At 35.9% G+C, this 17,415-nt stretch overlaps 1 protein-coding gene and 1 long non-coding RNA gene across 7 annotated transcripts in view; one reads left to right on the top strand and one right to left on the bottom strand.

Moving 5' to 3' along the window:
• The window catches only part of LOC146463366 (cadherin-23-like), a 64,683-nt gene extending 54,742 nt beyond the window's left edge, over window positions 1-9,941 (top strand). For 3 of the 6 annotated variants that reach the window (XM_085084463.1, XM_085084464.1, XM_085084462.1), the window contains exons 46-57: window positions 1-40; window positions 459-671; window positions 1,140-1,228; window positions 1,395-1,481; window positions 1,931-1,999; window positions 2,652-2,718; window positions 3,263-3,387; window positions 4,723-4,766; window positions 5,571-5,646; window positions 5,867-5,935; window positions 7,207-7,282; window positions 9,125-9,941. The exon at window positions 1-40 is cut by the window's left edge and continues 7 nt beyond it. In XM_085084463.1, coding sequence (XP_084940589.1) covers window positions 1-40; window positions 459-671; window positions 1,140-1,228; window positions 1,395-1,481; window positions 1,931-1,999; window positions 2,652-2,718; window positions 3,263-3,387; window positions 4,723-4,766; window positions 5,571-5,646; window positions 5,867-5,935; window positions 7,207-7,282; window positions 9,125-9,304 — 1,135 coding nt within the window. In that variant the 3' untranslated portion in view covers window positions 9,305-9,941. The remainder of the gene's footprint in view (window positions 41-458; window positions 672-1,139; window positions 1,229-1,394; window positions 1,482-1,930; window positions 2,000-2,651; window positions 2,719-3,262; window positions 3,388-4,722; window positions 4,767-5,570; window positions 5,647-5,866; window positions 5,936-7,206; window positions 7,283-9,124) is intronic. The other 3 variants (XM_085084468.1, XM_085084467.1, XM_085084466.1) reach the window with 1 other exon arrangement.
• Window positions 1-17,415, bottom strand: part of LOC146463362 (uncharacterized) — a 403,676-nt gene that overhangs the window by 273,354 nt on the left and 112,907 nt on the right. The window lies entirely within an intron of this gene.

Raw genomic sequence — 17,415 nt, 5'->3', positions numbered from 1 at the left:
AGAGGATGCCAAGCATGGAAGCAACATTATTCAAGTTTCTGTAAGTGTTAACTCGGTTTTAACTCACTGTAGATTGGAAGAAACAGACTAGTCTGTTCTCCCAAACCTGGAAATCTTCACGACGTTTAAGGTATCTAAGGTGCAGTTACCGTTTGGTCTTGTTGAAAGGGCCAGCTTGCTTTTCCTTTTAATTTTTTTTTTCTTCACTAAATTACATGATAACTATGGATTGAAATTGTTCAGTTCAATTTTAAATTTTCTCCTTTGAAACCTTTCCTTCTTATGCCGGCCATCACTTGAGCAATTGAAATTGAACATTGATGATCTTATACAAATCCTACAATAATATGAGATGTTTTAAATGCCATGTCAAATTTGTTAGTGAGATGTTTATCAATAAGTAGACAATGCATCGGTTTTGATGCAATATTTCGCAAACAATGTTACTCTATTTCCAGGCTAAAGATTCTGATGATGGTAACAACAGCCGTATTGCATACGAGCTGTTGAACACTAAAGACGTCAAGGAATTCAGCATTGACCGAGCAACGGGTTGGATCAAAGCAAAGGCATCTTACGCGGGGAAGTTTGGAAGCGAGTTTGTCGTTGACGTCATCGCCAAGGATCGATTTGGAGAGGAGCCGTATTTAAACGACACCGCTGAAGTAAAGGTGAGCCAACAATACACCAATCTGATTTGAAACGATTTTGAAAATCCAGGATATTGCAATGAAAGAAGTTCCTTGGATTTATTTTAACTGAAATATGGGCGTCTATATTTCCTAGTAGAAAAATGTGTCTTATTTCCCGTGCTTGGATGATATGTCAGGGAGAACTTACTTGAGATCTGTCTTTATTTCTACTCAGCAGTTATTTATTAGACTGAAAGGCTATCATTTTTAACAAAACTGGGTACAAGCCGGAGCGACCCGTTAGAACGAACCACTCTCCTTTTATTAAGTGGGAGACTATTTGCTACCAGAAAGATTGTCGGCCATGACAGGTTTCGTGGCTCGTTCAAGCTGTTCCCTTGGATTTCACCTTTTACCTTGGACAAAGTCAGAAGCTATTTGCAAAATACGCATTGGCTAGTTTCATTGATGAGAAAGTATCTATTAACGATTTTATAATTTTTTTAGATTTATGTGTTAACTGATACTGAGAGAGCCGTAATTATCTCAGGGAGATCACCTGACTTTGTTCGCGAAAACCAAGACGATTTGAAAAGGTAAAGTAAAATGACATGAAGGCAGGCACTGTCTCGTTGCGTTGGGTTATGTTTTTTGGTTTCGTTGATATCGCTGTTGTTGTTAAACAATTTTCTTGTAGTGGCCGCATTTAATATCATATCAGACACTTATTTGTTGCCCGTTCTTGTCGTGTTATTTTTGCAGGGTTCTGGAGAATATCACGGGTTATATAATTAACATAGATGACATAAATTATTACAAAGATGAAGAAGGAAAGTACGACTATGACAGGTATGTCAGTCAGTTAAACCTTTTAAAATATTGTTTGCAATCATTCCAACCAAATATAGACTTTACAAACTTCTTCATTTTCCCATAACCTTACGCGAGTTGTAATATAAGTTATATAGTACGTGAGCCTCTTCCATTCTTAATCTCTCAATCCGCCTCCTGCTCATGGGTATAACCATTTCATCGTGATAAGGATACTAGTATACTGAATTAAAAGTCACACATGAATCGAAACTCCTCTTTTTTATTGACAGTTCAATAACTTCGAGGGTCACGTGGTATCACACTGATTTCAAGGATTTCAACACCGTTCGTTCGGGCCTGCCTGCTTGGACTTTCCCTACAACCACGTTATACTTCTGAAATTACCGGGAGTCTCTTACGCTCACTAAAAAGCATACTTCTTTCATTGTCGTAAGCTAAAATTATTTCTGCCTCTTTGATTTAAGGACGTCGGTCTTGTTTCATGCAGTTGATCCTCAAACAAATAAAGTGGTCGACAAAGATATCGTCATAGAGTAAGTATAAGTACCTCAGATCTGTTCTTCAGGTTTATAATAAACCTTTATATCGTTACTATAGCCCGCACAATTCATTAGGCTACGCTCTCACTGTGCTCATTCATTTTGGGCCCCTGTAGTTTGTAACTGTTAAGGTGGTATGGGACGGAAATGAGAGCCCGTCCAACGTCCCTATGTTAAATGATGTTCTACAAGTATCATCATTATCATTTATTTATTTGTCTTAATAAAAATAGAAGAAATGATCGAATTTACAATAATGGTGAGGAGACCTCAAGAAGCCACCAGGTTTATAAGAGAGGCCACCCCGGCTGTCATTAACAAGTAAAAAAATATGGTACTGCGTAAGTGTGGCTTGGTCAATTTAGGATTTTATAGATAAAACCTGCAAGACTTTTTTTCTTAAAGGTGAAAAAACCAGATGAAGAAGTAATTGATATTTGGAGAGAGTTCTAGATTTTGGAACCTTGGTAAAGGACTATAAATTGCTTAAGATTTGTTCCACAAGAATGGTTGGCTGTTCTGGTGCCATAATTATGCACTTGATTACTTGTTAAAGACAAAGTCAGAAACATTGGAGGTAATAATAAGGCGCAGTTAGGCGTCCGTTGAGCCCCGTGTGTTGAGGTTACTTTTACCTTTCTTTCAGTAAAATAGACAACAACTATGTCAAGCATCTCAAATTCTTCCAGGAATGGAAAATTAAGGAAGTGAAGGTGTGTTTCTCTTCTACAGTTATTCAACAATTATCCTGCAATAATGCGCTGAATATCGCCTAATACTTAGCCGACGAAGTCAATTAGGCCGAGTTGGCTAAAAGCAGGGCATATTCAGCAAGATTGTTTTATTGCAGAAAAACTGGAGACGAATTTCCGAGGTCATGGCTATTCTTTTAATGCGCTCTGCCATTTTTCTCCCCAACACCGACGAAAGTACAAATATCGCAAAATATGTGTCAGTGTGTACGGAAAATAAAAGGCACAAACGCCTCGTACGGTATATACAGTATCCCAGTAAATTACAGATTAAACCAGACGGTGAGATTTCCAACAAACTTGAACTGTTTGTATTTCATTGCATGATGCAATACCCGAAAATAAGATTAGTTTTACGACGGAACTAAGACCGTTTCTAATTTTTCTTTCATAACTGTTTACATTCTTAATTAAGAAGAGACGGGCTTCATTGGGATTAAACTAAAACTGAGTTACAACGCCTTATTTCATACTAGGAATTTCCCTCTCTTTTATTTATCAACAGCCGCACGTTGCAGCGAGAACAGCAGACGAATTCCCAGTGGTCTTAGCTGTAGTTATCGGCCTAGGAATTCTCCTTTTCTTGGTTATCTTGATATTCTGTTGTGTGGTTTGTCAGCTCAGAAAAAGGTAAGTGTGCTACCTACATTTATTTTGTTCTTTTTTTTTTTTTTTTTTTGTTGTTGTTGTTGTTGATTTGTTCTTTTTTGTTTATTTCCTTCATTGCCATGACTTAAACACCAGGTCCCGGTTGTTCAAAGAGCGGATAACTTTACCCACTGAATAGGTCGCCATGTAGCAGACAAATTATGACCAAGAATTCCCTATCACCCTATAGTTTGTATTTAGGGTAGAAGGGTATGTCTAATATAAGTATGGGATTTTGTGGAAACTTGCTAGAAGCGTTGTTTGGAGTACATTTGCACCGTTAGATAGCACCTTATCCACTAGATAAAGTTTCCCGCTCTTTGAACAATTGGGACCAGGATGGTGCTTTCCATGCACAATTCACCTATTTCCCATCTCTTCTCATCCCTCCCACCCCTTCCCCAGCCTTACCTCCCCCCTCCCCCCTCACCTAACGTGATAAGCAGTTTCAAATTAATCCTTCCGAGGGATGTATATGGATTAATACCGACGTTCGAGGTATTTATCGGACTTATTTCATGAAATTATTCCTTTGTTCAAGGGGACAAACGCCGGCTAATTAGTACCGTCACACTTAGGTGAGAAACGGAGAACAATAGAAGCAACCTGATGTGTGCGTTTCTCGCAGTACTGCTAAATGAGGGATTTATCTGTATAAATCCCTCGTTTCAGTTAGTTTAATACTCATGAAGTATGTAAGTTAAATAAAGGATGTTGAATAACAAAAGAAAATGTGTGATTCATGAAATAACACTATTTAAAATCCCAGAGATTATATATATATATATCTGTTTAGAGCAGCCTTCATATTTTTCCTTAGGGAGAAGGGAGAGTAGGGGTGGGAAATGTGGAAGAAAGTCTGTCTATCAATTTTTTTTTTTCATTACATCTTTGTCATTTCAATTCCTAGTCTTGAGGAAATGGAAGCAAAATATATAATCTCTAATAGCAATCTGTATGTATTAATGCTGTAAGGAAAATGTTCAAGTGTAATAAGTATTATTAAATAGTAACATAGTAACATCTTTCGTTATAAAATGTCATATAATAATGACCGACGGCCAACATATATTTGTGAGTTTTCTTACAAAAAGGAGTTCCATAAATATTTTGCAACTTACAAATCACCCACTTTCGGTTACTTTCCTTTTCTTGCATTGTGTAAAAAAATTCTGATATTACACCTATCTTGATTTTTTTGGTTTCAAATATTATGACGCCTTTAAAGAATTTCCTTGTTTCAAAATGATATAATTTCATGCAATGTTCAAAGGCATTTGCTTTCTCCTATTTTTGTTATGTTGTTTTCTTTTTAAGACAAAGACGAAAACTGAGAGCAGCAACTGCGGCTAGCTATGGAGGTAAATAAATAGTTTACAGCAAAGTGTAGTATACGAATTCACATGTGATTTGTGTGATACAAATTATATTGGGTACACTTGCCGCCACCTACGTCAACGCGTTGAGGAGCATAAACATTCTGTGATCGGAAAACATCTCAGGGAAGCGCATGGTTTAACACCTAACAACTTAATTAAGAACTTTAAAGTCATAAAGAAATGCCGTGACAAATTGGAATGTTTGGTCTACGAAATGCTGTGGATCAAGAACAAAAGACCGAAACTAAACACGCAAGCGGATTCCATTCGCGCCAAACTCTTTACCTGAATACTTTCATGCTAATTTATTTCCTCACTTTCAATACCTATAAATATGCCTTTCCGTTATTTCCATTTTTACTCATTTGACAATGACGATATGAAGTCGTCGAAACGTCATGCTGTTTTATTATCGTTAATTTTCTTGTTGAAATGTTTCTCCAAATTGTTTTTCATCAGACGTTATTTAATCAGATTACTAAATAATTGCTGCCATCAGTTTCCCTGATTTAAAAACTGCTTTCTGTTTTTTCGTATTAACTACTATTTTAAATTTGGTGATCTCTTCCAAGCTTTAGCAGTTTTAAGAAGTCTTCAGAACTTATAGAAAAAAATGGCGAATTTGCATTTATCTAAGACTATATTGAGTGTACAAAGAGGGAAATTTATTCCATAATCTGATATTCGTCACAGGAATAGATGCAGATCGATTCCAACGGTTACAAATTTAGCAAGTTGGTGATCTTTGATTCTTAGTGAACGATTCTATTTTCATGTTTCCCTCAGGCTCTCGCGCGACGAATTCGAATCCCAATGGAACCGCTTCTTCCATCCCAACAACAAATCTGCACATTTCTGAAGGGTAAGTATTAAAGTTGCTCTTCCATTAAAAAAAGGTCCAACAAATTGCACATGAATCTCTAATGATTTCTAGTAATATCTTAATGACATTATAAAAATTATGTTAATCGAAAACATTAAGTTTTTGTCTCATTTGGAACGCATTAGAGTAAAGACGAAAGTAGTAGAAGTATAAAACTCTTGGTCCATGGTCATTTACAATTCGCATAATCTGATTGCAGATCGAACCCTATCTGGGTTGACCCGTATCACAACTGGGGCATGAGAACAGACGAAGAAGATGTATCCAAGTAAGATATGCTGTTTTACATCTTAGTCAGTAATTAACCGTAGAGGTTGAATTTGACTCTTGGTTTAAATTTTATTTTCAATTGTTTCAAAGTCGTTATCATACTTTACCATACTCGAGAACAATAAGAAGATAAAATTTCATTCCAAGGATAAATTTGAGCCACAACATAGCTATTAACTTTCACTTAAAAGAGCCTCCCAAATCTCGCTTAGAACAATAAACAGCATCACAGTGGAAACAATTTCCAGACACCGAGAACTGGGTTGAGAAAAGAGGCGCAGCCGATACTTTTTAACCAACTCCGAGGTGTTTGGAAACAAGATGCAAAACACTTTTTCGAATGTTTAATACAGCTTCTCAAATCATCAAATAATTCTTGGAAAAACTCAAAGCAGAAACTCAGCAGAATTTGTGGTAATTAAGACCACATTTCCAAGCCCCCTTCTCACCATAAATAAGACAACAACAACAACAACAACAACAGCAACAACAAAAAATGCCACGAAGCAACTCTGATGTTCATTTCATAGCCTTCTCACTTGAAGATTTGAACTGTACACCTGAAAAGCAAGCCTTCCCATATATGCCATAATAAGAAAACAGGAAATAACTGCTTGGTAGCTTTCTTTGGCAAGATAACACTTCAAATAAACCTTATACACCTGTTATACACCTGAATGTTCTTCAAAGTTACTTCCGAACTTTATACACCTACAGAGAAGAGTACTGATCGCGTTTTTTTTTTTTTTGAGACTGTGAGAAGAAACCAAAGGAAAAAAAGAACAAAATAAACAAACAAACAAACAAACAAACAAAATGTCTATCAAAAATGCCGAACCTCAACACTTACGTCTGCCCACTTAAGCTCTTTCCTGACTCTTAAAGACGGTACCCCACCCCCTCCTAAAAATTAGGAGGCCATATTTTTTAATCCTAGTATAAAGCATGATTTTAAGGTCTTAGCTTCGATCACAAGGTAGATCATTCTTTAGAGGTTAATCTTTTTTTCTTCTGTTGAAAGATGCTCTTGTCCTTTTCGCACTTCTTTCTGAAAGGCGTATTAATGTTGTGAGATTTTCCTACTTGCAATAAGTCTTACAGTAGGTCAGTAATTATCATTCCGCTTGTTTATGGAGGATCATAGGTTCGATTTTCATAGGGACAGATTTGCCCTATCTCCTATATGGTTCCATAATCTTTAACAACCCGCACAATTATAGATAGGCTATGTATTGTTGACATATTTAAATTTTCTGCTGTTTTTTGCAGTGAGCCCTCGCCATTCTACGGAAGCTCGTTCCGCATGACGACCCAGGATGTTCATGGAGAGCTATATGAGGCACAGGTATGAATAATGGTCCACGCCTCCACGACCAGTTCACACTTCTGCTGGTATGACTCTCCTTTCTTTCTTGCTATCTTCTTATAGGGGCTGTTTCACGAGTTGCACTACAGAGCGAAACTCCAGTTCTCCAATTAAAAAAAATATCTAATTTTTTTTATCATTCTTAAGCATATGCAAACTACATCGCTGTGAAAAAGAAGTCCTAACGAACCATCTTATGAATGAGGTTTTTGGCTTACATCACGAACGATTGAGAGAACATTTAATTACCTATTTTTGTGGAAATATACGGGACAGGGGAAAGAGATACCTTTGAAATACAAACTTCCAGTTTCTAGGGAAAACAAACTAAGGCTTAAACATTCCCATCCGGATGGAAAACCTTATCTCCAGACAGTCGTGCCATCTTAATTTCGGCTTGTTACGGATCCATTATACAATAAAATTAAATAATACTCGGATTTAGAGTAAATGCAACAAAATTAGGCTCACAGCCAATAAATTTTCTAGTCAAATATTACGGTACGAAGATGTTTCGTCATACAGAAAATTGCCATTTACTTGCATTCAAAACAACGAATAATAAAATAAGCAAAACGATCAATTGAAAAGGTCTATCTTGAGAGATACAATCAAGTTAAAGTGCCCCTAACCCTTCAATTTGTTTTCTTTTGGTAGATTTCCATTTCTGTGAAGAACTCATTTTCGAAAATTTTTTTCAGAAATATTGAATCCTTGTTTTTTTACGAGCACTTAAAGTTACTGAAATTTTTAAATTTTTGTGCGCTTTAAGCCCCGCTGGACAAATTTTTGTCTCGTGGGCTCATTAGGAACGAGCCAATGAGAAGCGACACTTTCTTCGCTGTGACGTAAGAAAAGGCCTAGGATCGTTATCTGAAGGAATCTTATGCATGCTGATTCCTTTCTCTACATTTCGAGAGTTGCTGCATCCAAAAACCACACATTTTCCAACCATTTTCTCTGTTTACAATTGGAGAATTACCGCGAGTCTTCGGATATTTTTGCACGATGTCCTTTTCTTACGTCACGCTCCCTATTTGGCCGAGTGGGGGACTAATGCGAACGATAGGTGAAAATATCGACAAGACTGCCTTCACTTCTAGCGCTTGTAAAAACAAAAGGATTCAATATTTCTCAAAAATTTTTTCGAAAATGAGTTCTTCAAAGATATGGAAATCTACCAAATGAAAACAAATTGAAGGGTTAGGGGCACTTTAAGAAGTTCAGTTCTTGAACCAGCCCCTTATATCTTTACTTACTTCTCTCTTCAAGTCTCTTTAATCCTCGATAACTCAGTCTCTGCACTTCTCCCTACCCTACCCTTTGGCGATGAAAAAGCCAAAACGTATACATATATCGTTCTGTGGACTTAGACGGAGCTAAACAACAACAACAAAAACAACTCATTTGGGGAATAATTTAAATGCAGCTTTAAGCGAAGCATAGAATTAAGTGTTAAACACAAAGCCAGAGCAATTTTACTCAATCAATAAAAAATAAAGAAAATAAAGGGAGATGTAAAGAATCGACCATGAGAGGACACAGAAATTTTTCCAGATAAGCATTCAATACTGAACTAAGAACACGTCCTGCTTGGTTTTATTAGGTGAAACGGCCACCGCAAAAGATTCTTAAGTTGCAAGGATTCCCTCTGACGAAGGGATAACGTTCGTCCGCACTCAAATCTTTTTAGGGTGGCCAATCTTTTTTTTTTTTAACCAACCCCGGTTTATAAAATGAAACATTCGTTTCGCAGAACCACAGTTTCTCTAGTACCTAACCCCCCTAATACCACTACATGCTTGTGTTTTTGAACTGTAGGAATTTTCAACAGACGCACATGAAGAAGAAAGCTACACTGAAGAAAAGCAAGGAGCAAGTAGTTCTGGAAGCCGGAAGAGTTCTACCACCCCTCCTTCGCCTGCAGCGTACGAGTCATCGCCATTAACAAAAAGGCAATATTTCACAAACTCAGAAAAATACATAGTCACTACCATATAAAATTAACCAAGAATTATCTGAAAATTCTCTGCACCGCAAAATTCGACAAACTCATCTTGTCCAAAAGCAACGTCTACGTCGACGATGTAATTTCCGTGTTAAAGGGAGGGTTTCACATTTCAGCGCATGTGCATGAATCTAAATGATTTTTTTTCCTTCTTTTCAACTTTATGGCCTAAAAAATCCCACTCACATGTACTTCAGTAATCACATTCTATAATTAGTCCAAGCAAAATGACTGATGACCAAAATTCACAGAAAATGCTAGTGGATTGTACTCATATTGCCGATTTTGAATTTAGCGTTGACCCGTAGAATTTATTCCACGGTTGATGTGTTTATAGTTATTTGCATGCGAAATAACGCAACCCGAGTCACTTATTCCCTTCCAAATGGTTCATAAACAACTAATGAAATTAAACAGGCTTGGGTCATAGCAAGCAAAGGCGAAAAAGTGTTTTGGTTCATGGACATGCGCAGAACCGTGAACCCTTCCTTTAAAACCGTAAACTTTCCAACACTAAAGGTACGAATCGTGCGCTCTTCCAGTCCAGTCCAGGCAAAAGCGTCTCTAAATCGGAAGATTCAAACTGTTGCTATTAAAAGAATGTAGGCGGGTTAGTTATGCTGAAGAGTTTTACTATACAACTTTGGCCAAATCGAATTTTTGTTTTCCGGGTATATTATCATTGAAAAATGTTTCAGTTTTCTTATCATCATTTGCGATTATGTCGTTCGGTGTCAATGTATTCCGCTTCTTCTCTCTCCCTCAGTCTCTGTCTCTCTCTCTTGTCAATTTCGTTGTCCGTCAAAAGTTTTTCAAATACAAGGAAAGAGAACTTGAGGCTGTGAAAACAAAACGCTGGCTTGCGTACTTCAGCTAACTCACCTGCTTTTCTAACATTAAATGCTACGCTATGAAGCCATACTGAATTTTGTCATTTTAATGCATAACCGATACAAAATGTTGTCGGGAATCTGCCACTATCGTAACCAAAATATTTAGGTTCGTATCACAAAAAATGGACCATTTTTTGTATAGTTTTTAATTTTTATAGTATAAAAGGTTGCACAGTCATTTAAGGAGAGTCAATTCAATGAATGGTGCCTTCTAAAGGTACAGTATTGTTTTTATACCACATTTTATTATTCTTTTTAGTATAAAAAATAATAAAAATCAGAATAATATTAGATGAGAGCCGTGCCGGCATGGCGCGAGATTAAGAATAATATTAACTAAACTGTGTTTAGTTGGCCAAGCCATTGGGATTACAAATCAACAAAGGGTGGAGTTTCTAACTAGGGAGATAACAAAATAAAATATTTGTAGACATGCGCTCTCACTGCTATTGAATACCTAAAAATCTGAAAAATGGAAAGAGTTCCGAGGGATTGTGAGAAATTATATTTGTCCCCTTCCCCGATCACTACAAAAACCAGAAAGTTGAGTCCCGCTCCTTCTAAGAAAGATCAAAGTAAAGAGAGGTCTTTTTAAAATTCATTCTTTTCTTAACACAAATAACTTACATAAAAAAAAAAACAAAAAAAAACAAATGCGATGTGTCTTGTAGGCCTCTTTGGATTTGTTCATAAAACTTCATATCATGTGACGTTTACCCCAGCAAGTATTTGTTTGTTTATTTGTTCGTTTTTAATGCCGCATACGCTGTATTTATAAGTAAACAATTCAAACAAACAAAAGTTCAAAACTTTTGAGATGGTAGATATTAAGGGCCACGCTTGTAGAAAGAGTCGATTAAGGACAAATAATGGTCAACGAAGTGAATGTTTTATATTCACTTAGGTCAGCATCACATCTTACTGTAAAGTAGCGTATCTTCTCAGGCTAAATTAATGTATGAAACTTGAGTAACGCATGACTGAGAATGTCAATAAAAAATTTTGGTATGGAGAATTTATAACCGATAATTGCTGGGTTTGTCTGAAAAGAAATTGTCTTTAACAGTTAAACAAGTCGTACACATACCAAACATCTATCGGTTGTTATTTTATATCTATGCAACAATGTATCACCGAGAGACTCCGTTGACTTTTTTCTTAAAAAGAGTGGTTTTTAATCGAGTCTAAAGTCCGCGAAAAGGAAAGATCTCATACTCCACATTGTATAAACCAGCAATTACTCGCTCGGGAAAACAACTTTTAAGCGATTAAAAAAAAAAGGTTTTCAATGAAAACTAACTAAACTAAAGTTGAAGTGATCACACTCATCTGACACAGCACTATAAACCAATCAGATTTTGAAAGAAAATACGTGCACAAGAAAGCGACTGGTAGTAGTATTTTCCCCGGGTGATATCGAAGTATTGAAAACCACTCTGAAGATAAATTCGTGTTAAGTAAATTATGCTATTACTACAGGAACGTTGAAATTTAAAGCACAGAGGCAAATCATATGCATGAACAAACTACCGTTTAAATAAAAGAATACAATAAATAATAGAAAATAAACTGTTCATTTAATTGTAATTGATCCGCTTTGTTTTTTTCTTCGTTAATCATAGACATATTTTATAGGTTTCCGACACACACATATACCACACAAAGTTCCTCCATCATACTTTTTAATTGGCATATATTGGATCCGTTTGATTAAATTTAAAAGGCTTTTTTCTATATATTAAAATTCAACTTTACAATCAGGCTTAGAGGACATAAACAAAGGAAACTGAATAATCACGTTTATTCATTTCTGTTGTTTATGACCTCTATACTAGGCCTCGCATTCAAGCTGAATTTTAATATTTCGAAAGGACCTTGTTGCCCCGTAATACGACGTCTTCACTAATTGTTGTAGACCTCAAAGAAAACATCTCTGGGTGTACTATTTATACTCCAAGTGTCATTTTCATAGCTCTAATAGTGGCAGAGTCTGTTCGACCCCTCTCCCCCAGCCCCAGAAGACGAAGAAAAGGAAGAAAAGGCCCAGTTTAGATAGGGTTAGGAGAACTCTTCATCCAAGAATGGAAACAAGACTTTAGCTTAACAACGTCAACTGCGTGATAAACCCAACCGTCTCATCGACTTATTGACTACAGGAGAAAGAAAACATCTCTGGGTGTACTATTTAATTATACTCCAAGTGTCACTGTAATAGCTCTAATAGTTACAGAGTCTGTTCGATCCAAACAACTACGAAATTCTTCGCCTTTACATTTCGGAAAAATATATCCACAAAATACTAACCAATCATTTACTGTAACGGTTGCCTTCGAATCGAGCGCGCAGAACGGTACGAGTCCAGCCATATTGATCTTCGTCCTCGTCTTATTCCTGAGCTGTTCAAACCTATAATCCGCTAGGATCGAACGATTGCAACAACTTCCATTTTGCCTGAGTCACTTGACTCTTTCAGTCATCTGTTGAAGAATGATTCGGTAAAGGGCATTTCTTCATCATTGTCCGGGGGACACTGTGCGGGAGAAACGTTGAAAACGAAAATTTTAGCGATAAATAATGAATCGACAAGGCGAAATGTGTCGTAAACAAGCTCTGTGGCATTTCCTACGTCACCAAACTCTCAACTGATTCCCAGTCTTCGGGACACTATTTTTTTAACTTTGGGCTACTTTGTACGGCTAAAAAAAAGCCCATTATTCTTTTCTAGCTATTCTCTTTTTTCTTTTACCAAGAAGCTCTAGCGTGGCTTAATGTTACAAACGCGATAGAATTAAAATTACCCAATGACCAATTTAGCTTTCAAAAGTACGACAATTCTTTATTTAATAGTCAACCAAACCCTCGTCGTCAACTAGATCTTCTTGTCCATTTTTTTTTCTAAAAAGTTCCTATATACTTGTAAAATCAAAGATGTAAAAGCTGCCCTTTCTTTTTTCGTAACTGACTTAAAAAGGCAATTGAAAGCTAGGACGTTTCTGTAACTTATCTCAGTCTAATAATCTTTTTGCTTCTGGTCTTAATATTTTCTCGCCCCTATTGTTTGTCTTTACTTTTGTAAGTTATTCAGTAGTTCCTTGTTTTTAGCTTGATTTTGTATTATGTGTTTGTATTTATATTTCGTATTTTTATCTTGTACTATTGTATTATGTTAGTTTTCTAAGTAGTGTAGATATTTTAAGTACTGTTAGTATTGTAAGTATAGTAAGGATTGTTAGTATTGTAATTATTGTAAGTAGTGCTTAGTATTCAAACTTTATGTAAATATTGTAAATAATAATAAATACACACTTTATGTAAGTATTGTAAGTATTGTGTCATGTAAGGCAAATAAAAATTGTTTAAAAGAAAAATTTCCAGCGCATATCTTTTATAATTTCGTAATTAAGACAGAATAAAATTCAAAAATGAAAAAAAAAACTTAATAGGCACTTTAAATCCGTAAAACCCAGTTCAAACGGGCGCTGGTACTGCTTAACACTGTAGCGTGTAACTGCGGTAAGCAATCACATAATCCATTAATTCATCACAAAGAGCAGCATATTATGTCTAAAAGGATTATCCACTATAATTTGGTATTATGTTTAAAGAACTAATAGTAATTTTAATTTGGAATCAGCGAGAAGCATAACAATCATAAGCTAACCTGGATTGGAAACAGTTTATTTTCACCATTTTCCTTTTATTTTTTCTCGTCTTTGAGACACAAGCACCAATCGTTTTCACTCTTCTATTTTATTAATTCTCGATCCCCCGTGAAGTGTCAAAATATTAACAGAAACGCCTTAAAGTGTCTTCTCAGGAATAACTAGCATACAGTCTCTTGTATAGTACCATAATTATTACTTGATACATTGAGAACTGGGTTAATCTTCGATTGCGTGTTCTATCTAAGGAACCAAGCACGACGTAAAAGTACTACGCATTCAGCGTAAATGTGTTATCATGAATAATATAAATCGTGTACTTAATGCATGAAATTTAATTTGATGGGGATGTAGTTTGACAGTCACTGCTTTTTTCAAGTTCGTTTAATGAAGACGTTAATGGTTTCAAAAAGAAAATAAATTCTTTACGCTCAAAAGTCATCTCGCAGCAACATGGACCAAAAACAACTCTCCTAGGTAACACGATTGTTAAATCAATTTCTCCGTCTCTTACTGCCACATTTTGTCTTTCAGTTGAATATTGTTTCCATTGTATTAACGCACGTATAAGACTTGGATAAGTACAACAGACAGCGACGATCAAATCGGGTCAGTTTACCGATTTTAGTGACTCCGACGGGAAGTGGAAACGCACTTGCATTTACTTGGTAAGTTTGAACGTTTTTTTATGAAAAATTCATGGCTTGCGTTTCAATCGCATAAAAATTTAAAATTTCTGGCAAAATCGTAGTAAAAAACGCTAAAAAACCTAATAAACTCTACTCTCATAGCATAATTAGGGCATCTGTTAGAGAGCAAAGACGATTCCTATCAGCAACTTTAATTGTAGTGGATGCTCATGACATAAGACCCGTTTATACTTCTGGTTAAAACAGTCATTCCCAAACCACTATATTCTATGCAATGTTTACCAATAGCAGGTCCCTAGCCTGTAAAGGCTAGATGATCTAGATCTAAATCAGTTTAAAATTGCTTTGGGTAAGAGGGGAGTCGATTAGGGGTAAACGAAATAAAACATCAACCTTAATACGACTGTGTAATTTGTTATGAGTTTTCATTGTTTATTTGACTTTGCGTGAGGAGCCAACTAGTTTTTGGAGTTGAGACTAGTTAAAAATTCACCGGTTTTGAAATACCTTAAAGACAGGGAGATTTAGCATTTTATAAGAAAGCAATTATGGTGTTCAGCCAGTTTATACTGTGCAGCAATGATACAGAAAGGTTAAAAATAATTTGGTATTCTAAAAGACGACAGCTAGTCGAAATTAAATTAAGACATAAGCCGGCTATTGTCTAACCGAAATGACGTGTTGATCAATGCTTTGCTACGATATTACTTATAGTTTGACAAAATAAATTAAAATTAAAATTAAATTTTACACACACACAAAATCTGGCCATTCAAGTAAAGGACATTGTTCGTATATTACTTGCCTTGCACTTTACAATTATTCTAAAAGGGCGCGTTGGATATGAGATGATAGATAGCCAACGAGGCACGTAATCATCTCATATCCAACAACCGCGAGTGGAATAATTGTTTTATTAAAAACAATCAAGAAATATTGTCAGATCTTGCTGATTTCGCTTTGCAAGAGAAACCAGAAGACAATTTGATGTTCTCGGGTAAGGTATAATGGCTCATATTCAATGGCCGCTAAGCCAATTAAATCCCTGGAATTGCATTATACATTGATCCAGTTTTTAATATTGTATAGGTTATTGCACTGTGCAAGGTTAGGTCCCAACTCGCTTTGAGTCTGTGGATAGAACTCTGGCGCATGACAATTCAAGGAATATTTCGCAGTCAGGCTCTCATGGTTCAGTTATATTTTTTATTAATTAGAAATATTTAGAATTATGTTTACTACATGTACAAACGAGAGAAATGACCACGTGACCATGTTTATATCTGCCGCTCGCTTTCTTCAGTTTACTCGGTAACATTTAGTAGTTTTGCGTTAGCATCAAAGGTCAGAATGGTCGAAATTATTTTGCACTCTTCTCATCTGTGTCCTTTTTTAATTTAATTAATTAATTTATTTTTTATTTTCAAGAAAACATAAACGTGAATCTCCCGCTTTCCGTTTCCCGTAAACATAGTTCATTGAGTGACTAGTTATAAAACCTTGCCATGAAAACAATAGTGCTGCAATTTATGTTGAACGGGTCGCGACCGTGCACGTTCCTTTGTTTTTAATGTTCACACTACAGTTGAATATCTTAACAGGAACGTTTCTATTTGTCAGTCTGCTCCATCGCATTTCAAAATCTAAAATCTGTTGTGGTCTGTGCACGGTCAAGGCCAAAAATGTAAACAAAATTATAACATATAACAAAGAAGTTTGTCAAGCTTCATAACCATTGCCATTTGTTAACTATGTCGTAAACGCGATTCTAACTTTCTCTATTGTTACGCTAAAACCCCACCCACTCGAGCAAAATCGATTTTACTTCGGTTTGACCCTACTTACTTTCCATTGGCTCAAATTTACCTCGATAACTCGAATACTATTTAAAAACGTCGGACAGTAAAGCTCACAATGGCAGACCATAGCTGATTGACGTGTCGAGATTTTTGATCTCTATTCTATTGATAATATGATTGTATGGTTGCGTTCTAGATCTTAGCGATTGGTTTTCAGTACCTTAAAATTTTGTCAAAAATTTCCTAAGTAAACATTGTTTTCAAAAGGCCCTTATAAAACAAACATATTTTCCAACAAAGTAAATGATAAAACCCCCATAGTTTAATAATTATTAACATTGAGATAATTGAAATTTAACACAATCCTCGCTAATTGGATCTTTTTTTTTCTTCCCTTTATGAGTTCGAGATAGCGGGGATCTACCATATTTCATAAAAGAAATGAAAAATTATTTATTCGCTCTCATTGAAAATAAGGCGTTGCCAGCGATACAACTTAGTCTCCAAAACATTTCGACTAGACTGATATGAACAATGCTCGACTGGACAGTTACGCCTTCCTGATTATCTAACTATACAATGTATTTCTATCTATTCGCCTGCTTAACGACGGTGCCTACTTTTGTTACTACGCATACGTTCTGCGCATCTTGAGAAACTGGGGTTTCCTATGGATGGTGCCTACTAATACAGGGATATTTTTGCCCAGTTTAAAAGTATGCGGAGAAATCAATACTTAGCAAGTGCTCTTGGTATCAAAAAAGAAAATTTGGGGGGGGGGGGGGTATAACCATTTATTTTTCAGAGGTAATTATATATGCTGTAGGAGCAATTTCATGTTATAGAGAAAAGGTTCTTTATTAGATGTTTGAGTAGCTTTGGTCAAAATACAGAAAACTCTCCGTTGCAGTGCTACTTAATTTTTTCTTTGACGGTGGGTCGAAAGACTGCAAACGACGCTGCCTTATAAATTTAATTTATCTAAAAAATGATTAGATAAAGATAAAGTTGTTAAAAGTAAATCCACGTAGCTTTAAATTTAACTAGTTGCAATTTCCATTGAAGGAACACTGAACAAGGGACAATGAAAACTATTATTT

This window comes from Pavona decussata, unplaced genomic scaffold, assembly GCF_977016875.1.
Source record: "Pavona decussata unplaced genomic scaffold, jaPavDecu1.1 SCAFFOLD_178, whole genome shotgun sequence".
Lineage (NCBI taxonomy): Eukaryota > Metazoa > Cnidaria > Anthozoa > Scleractinia > Agariciidae > Pavona > Pavona decussata.
The sequence above is the reverse complement of the archived record's forward strand: the minus strand, read 5'-3'. Positions and strand labels throughout refer to the sequence as shown.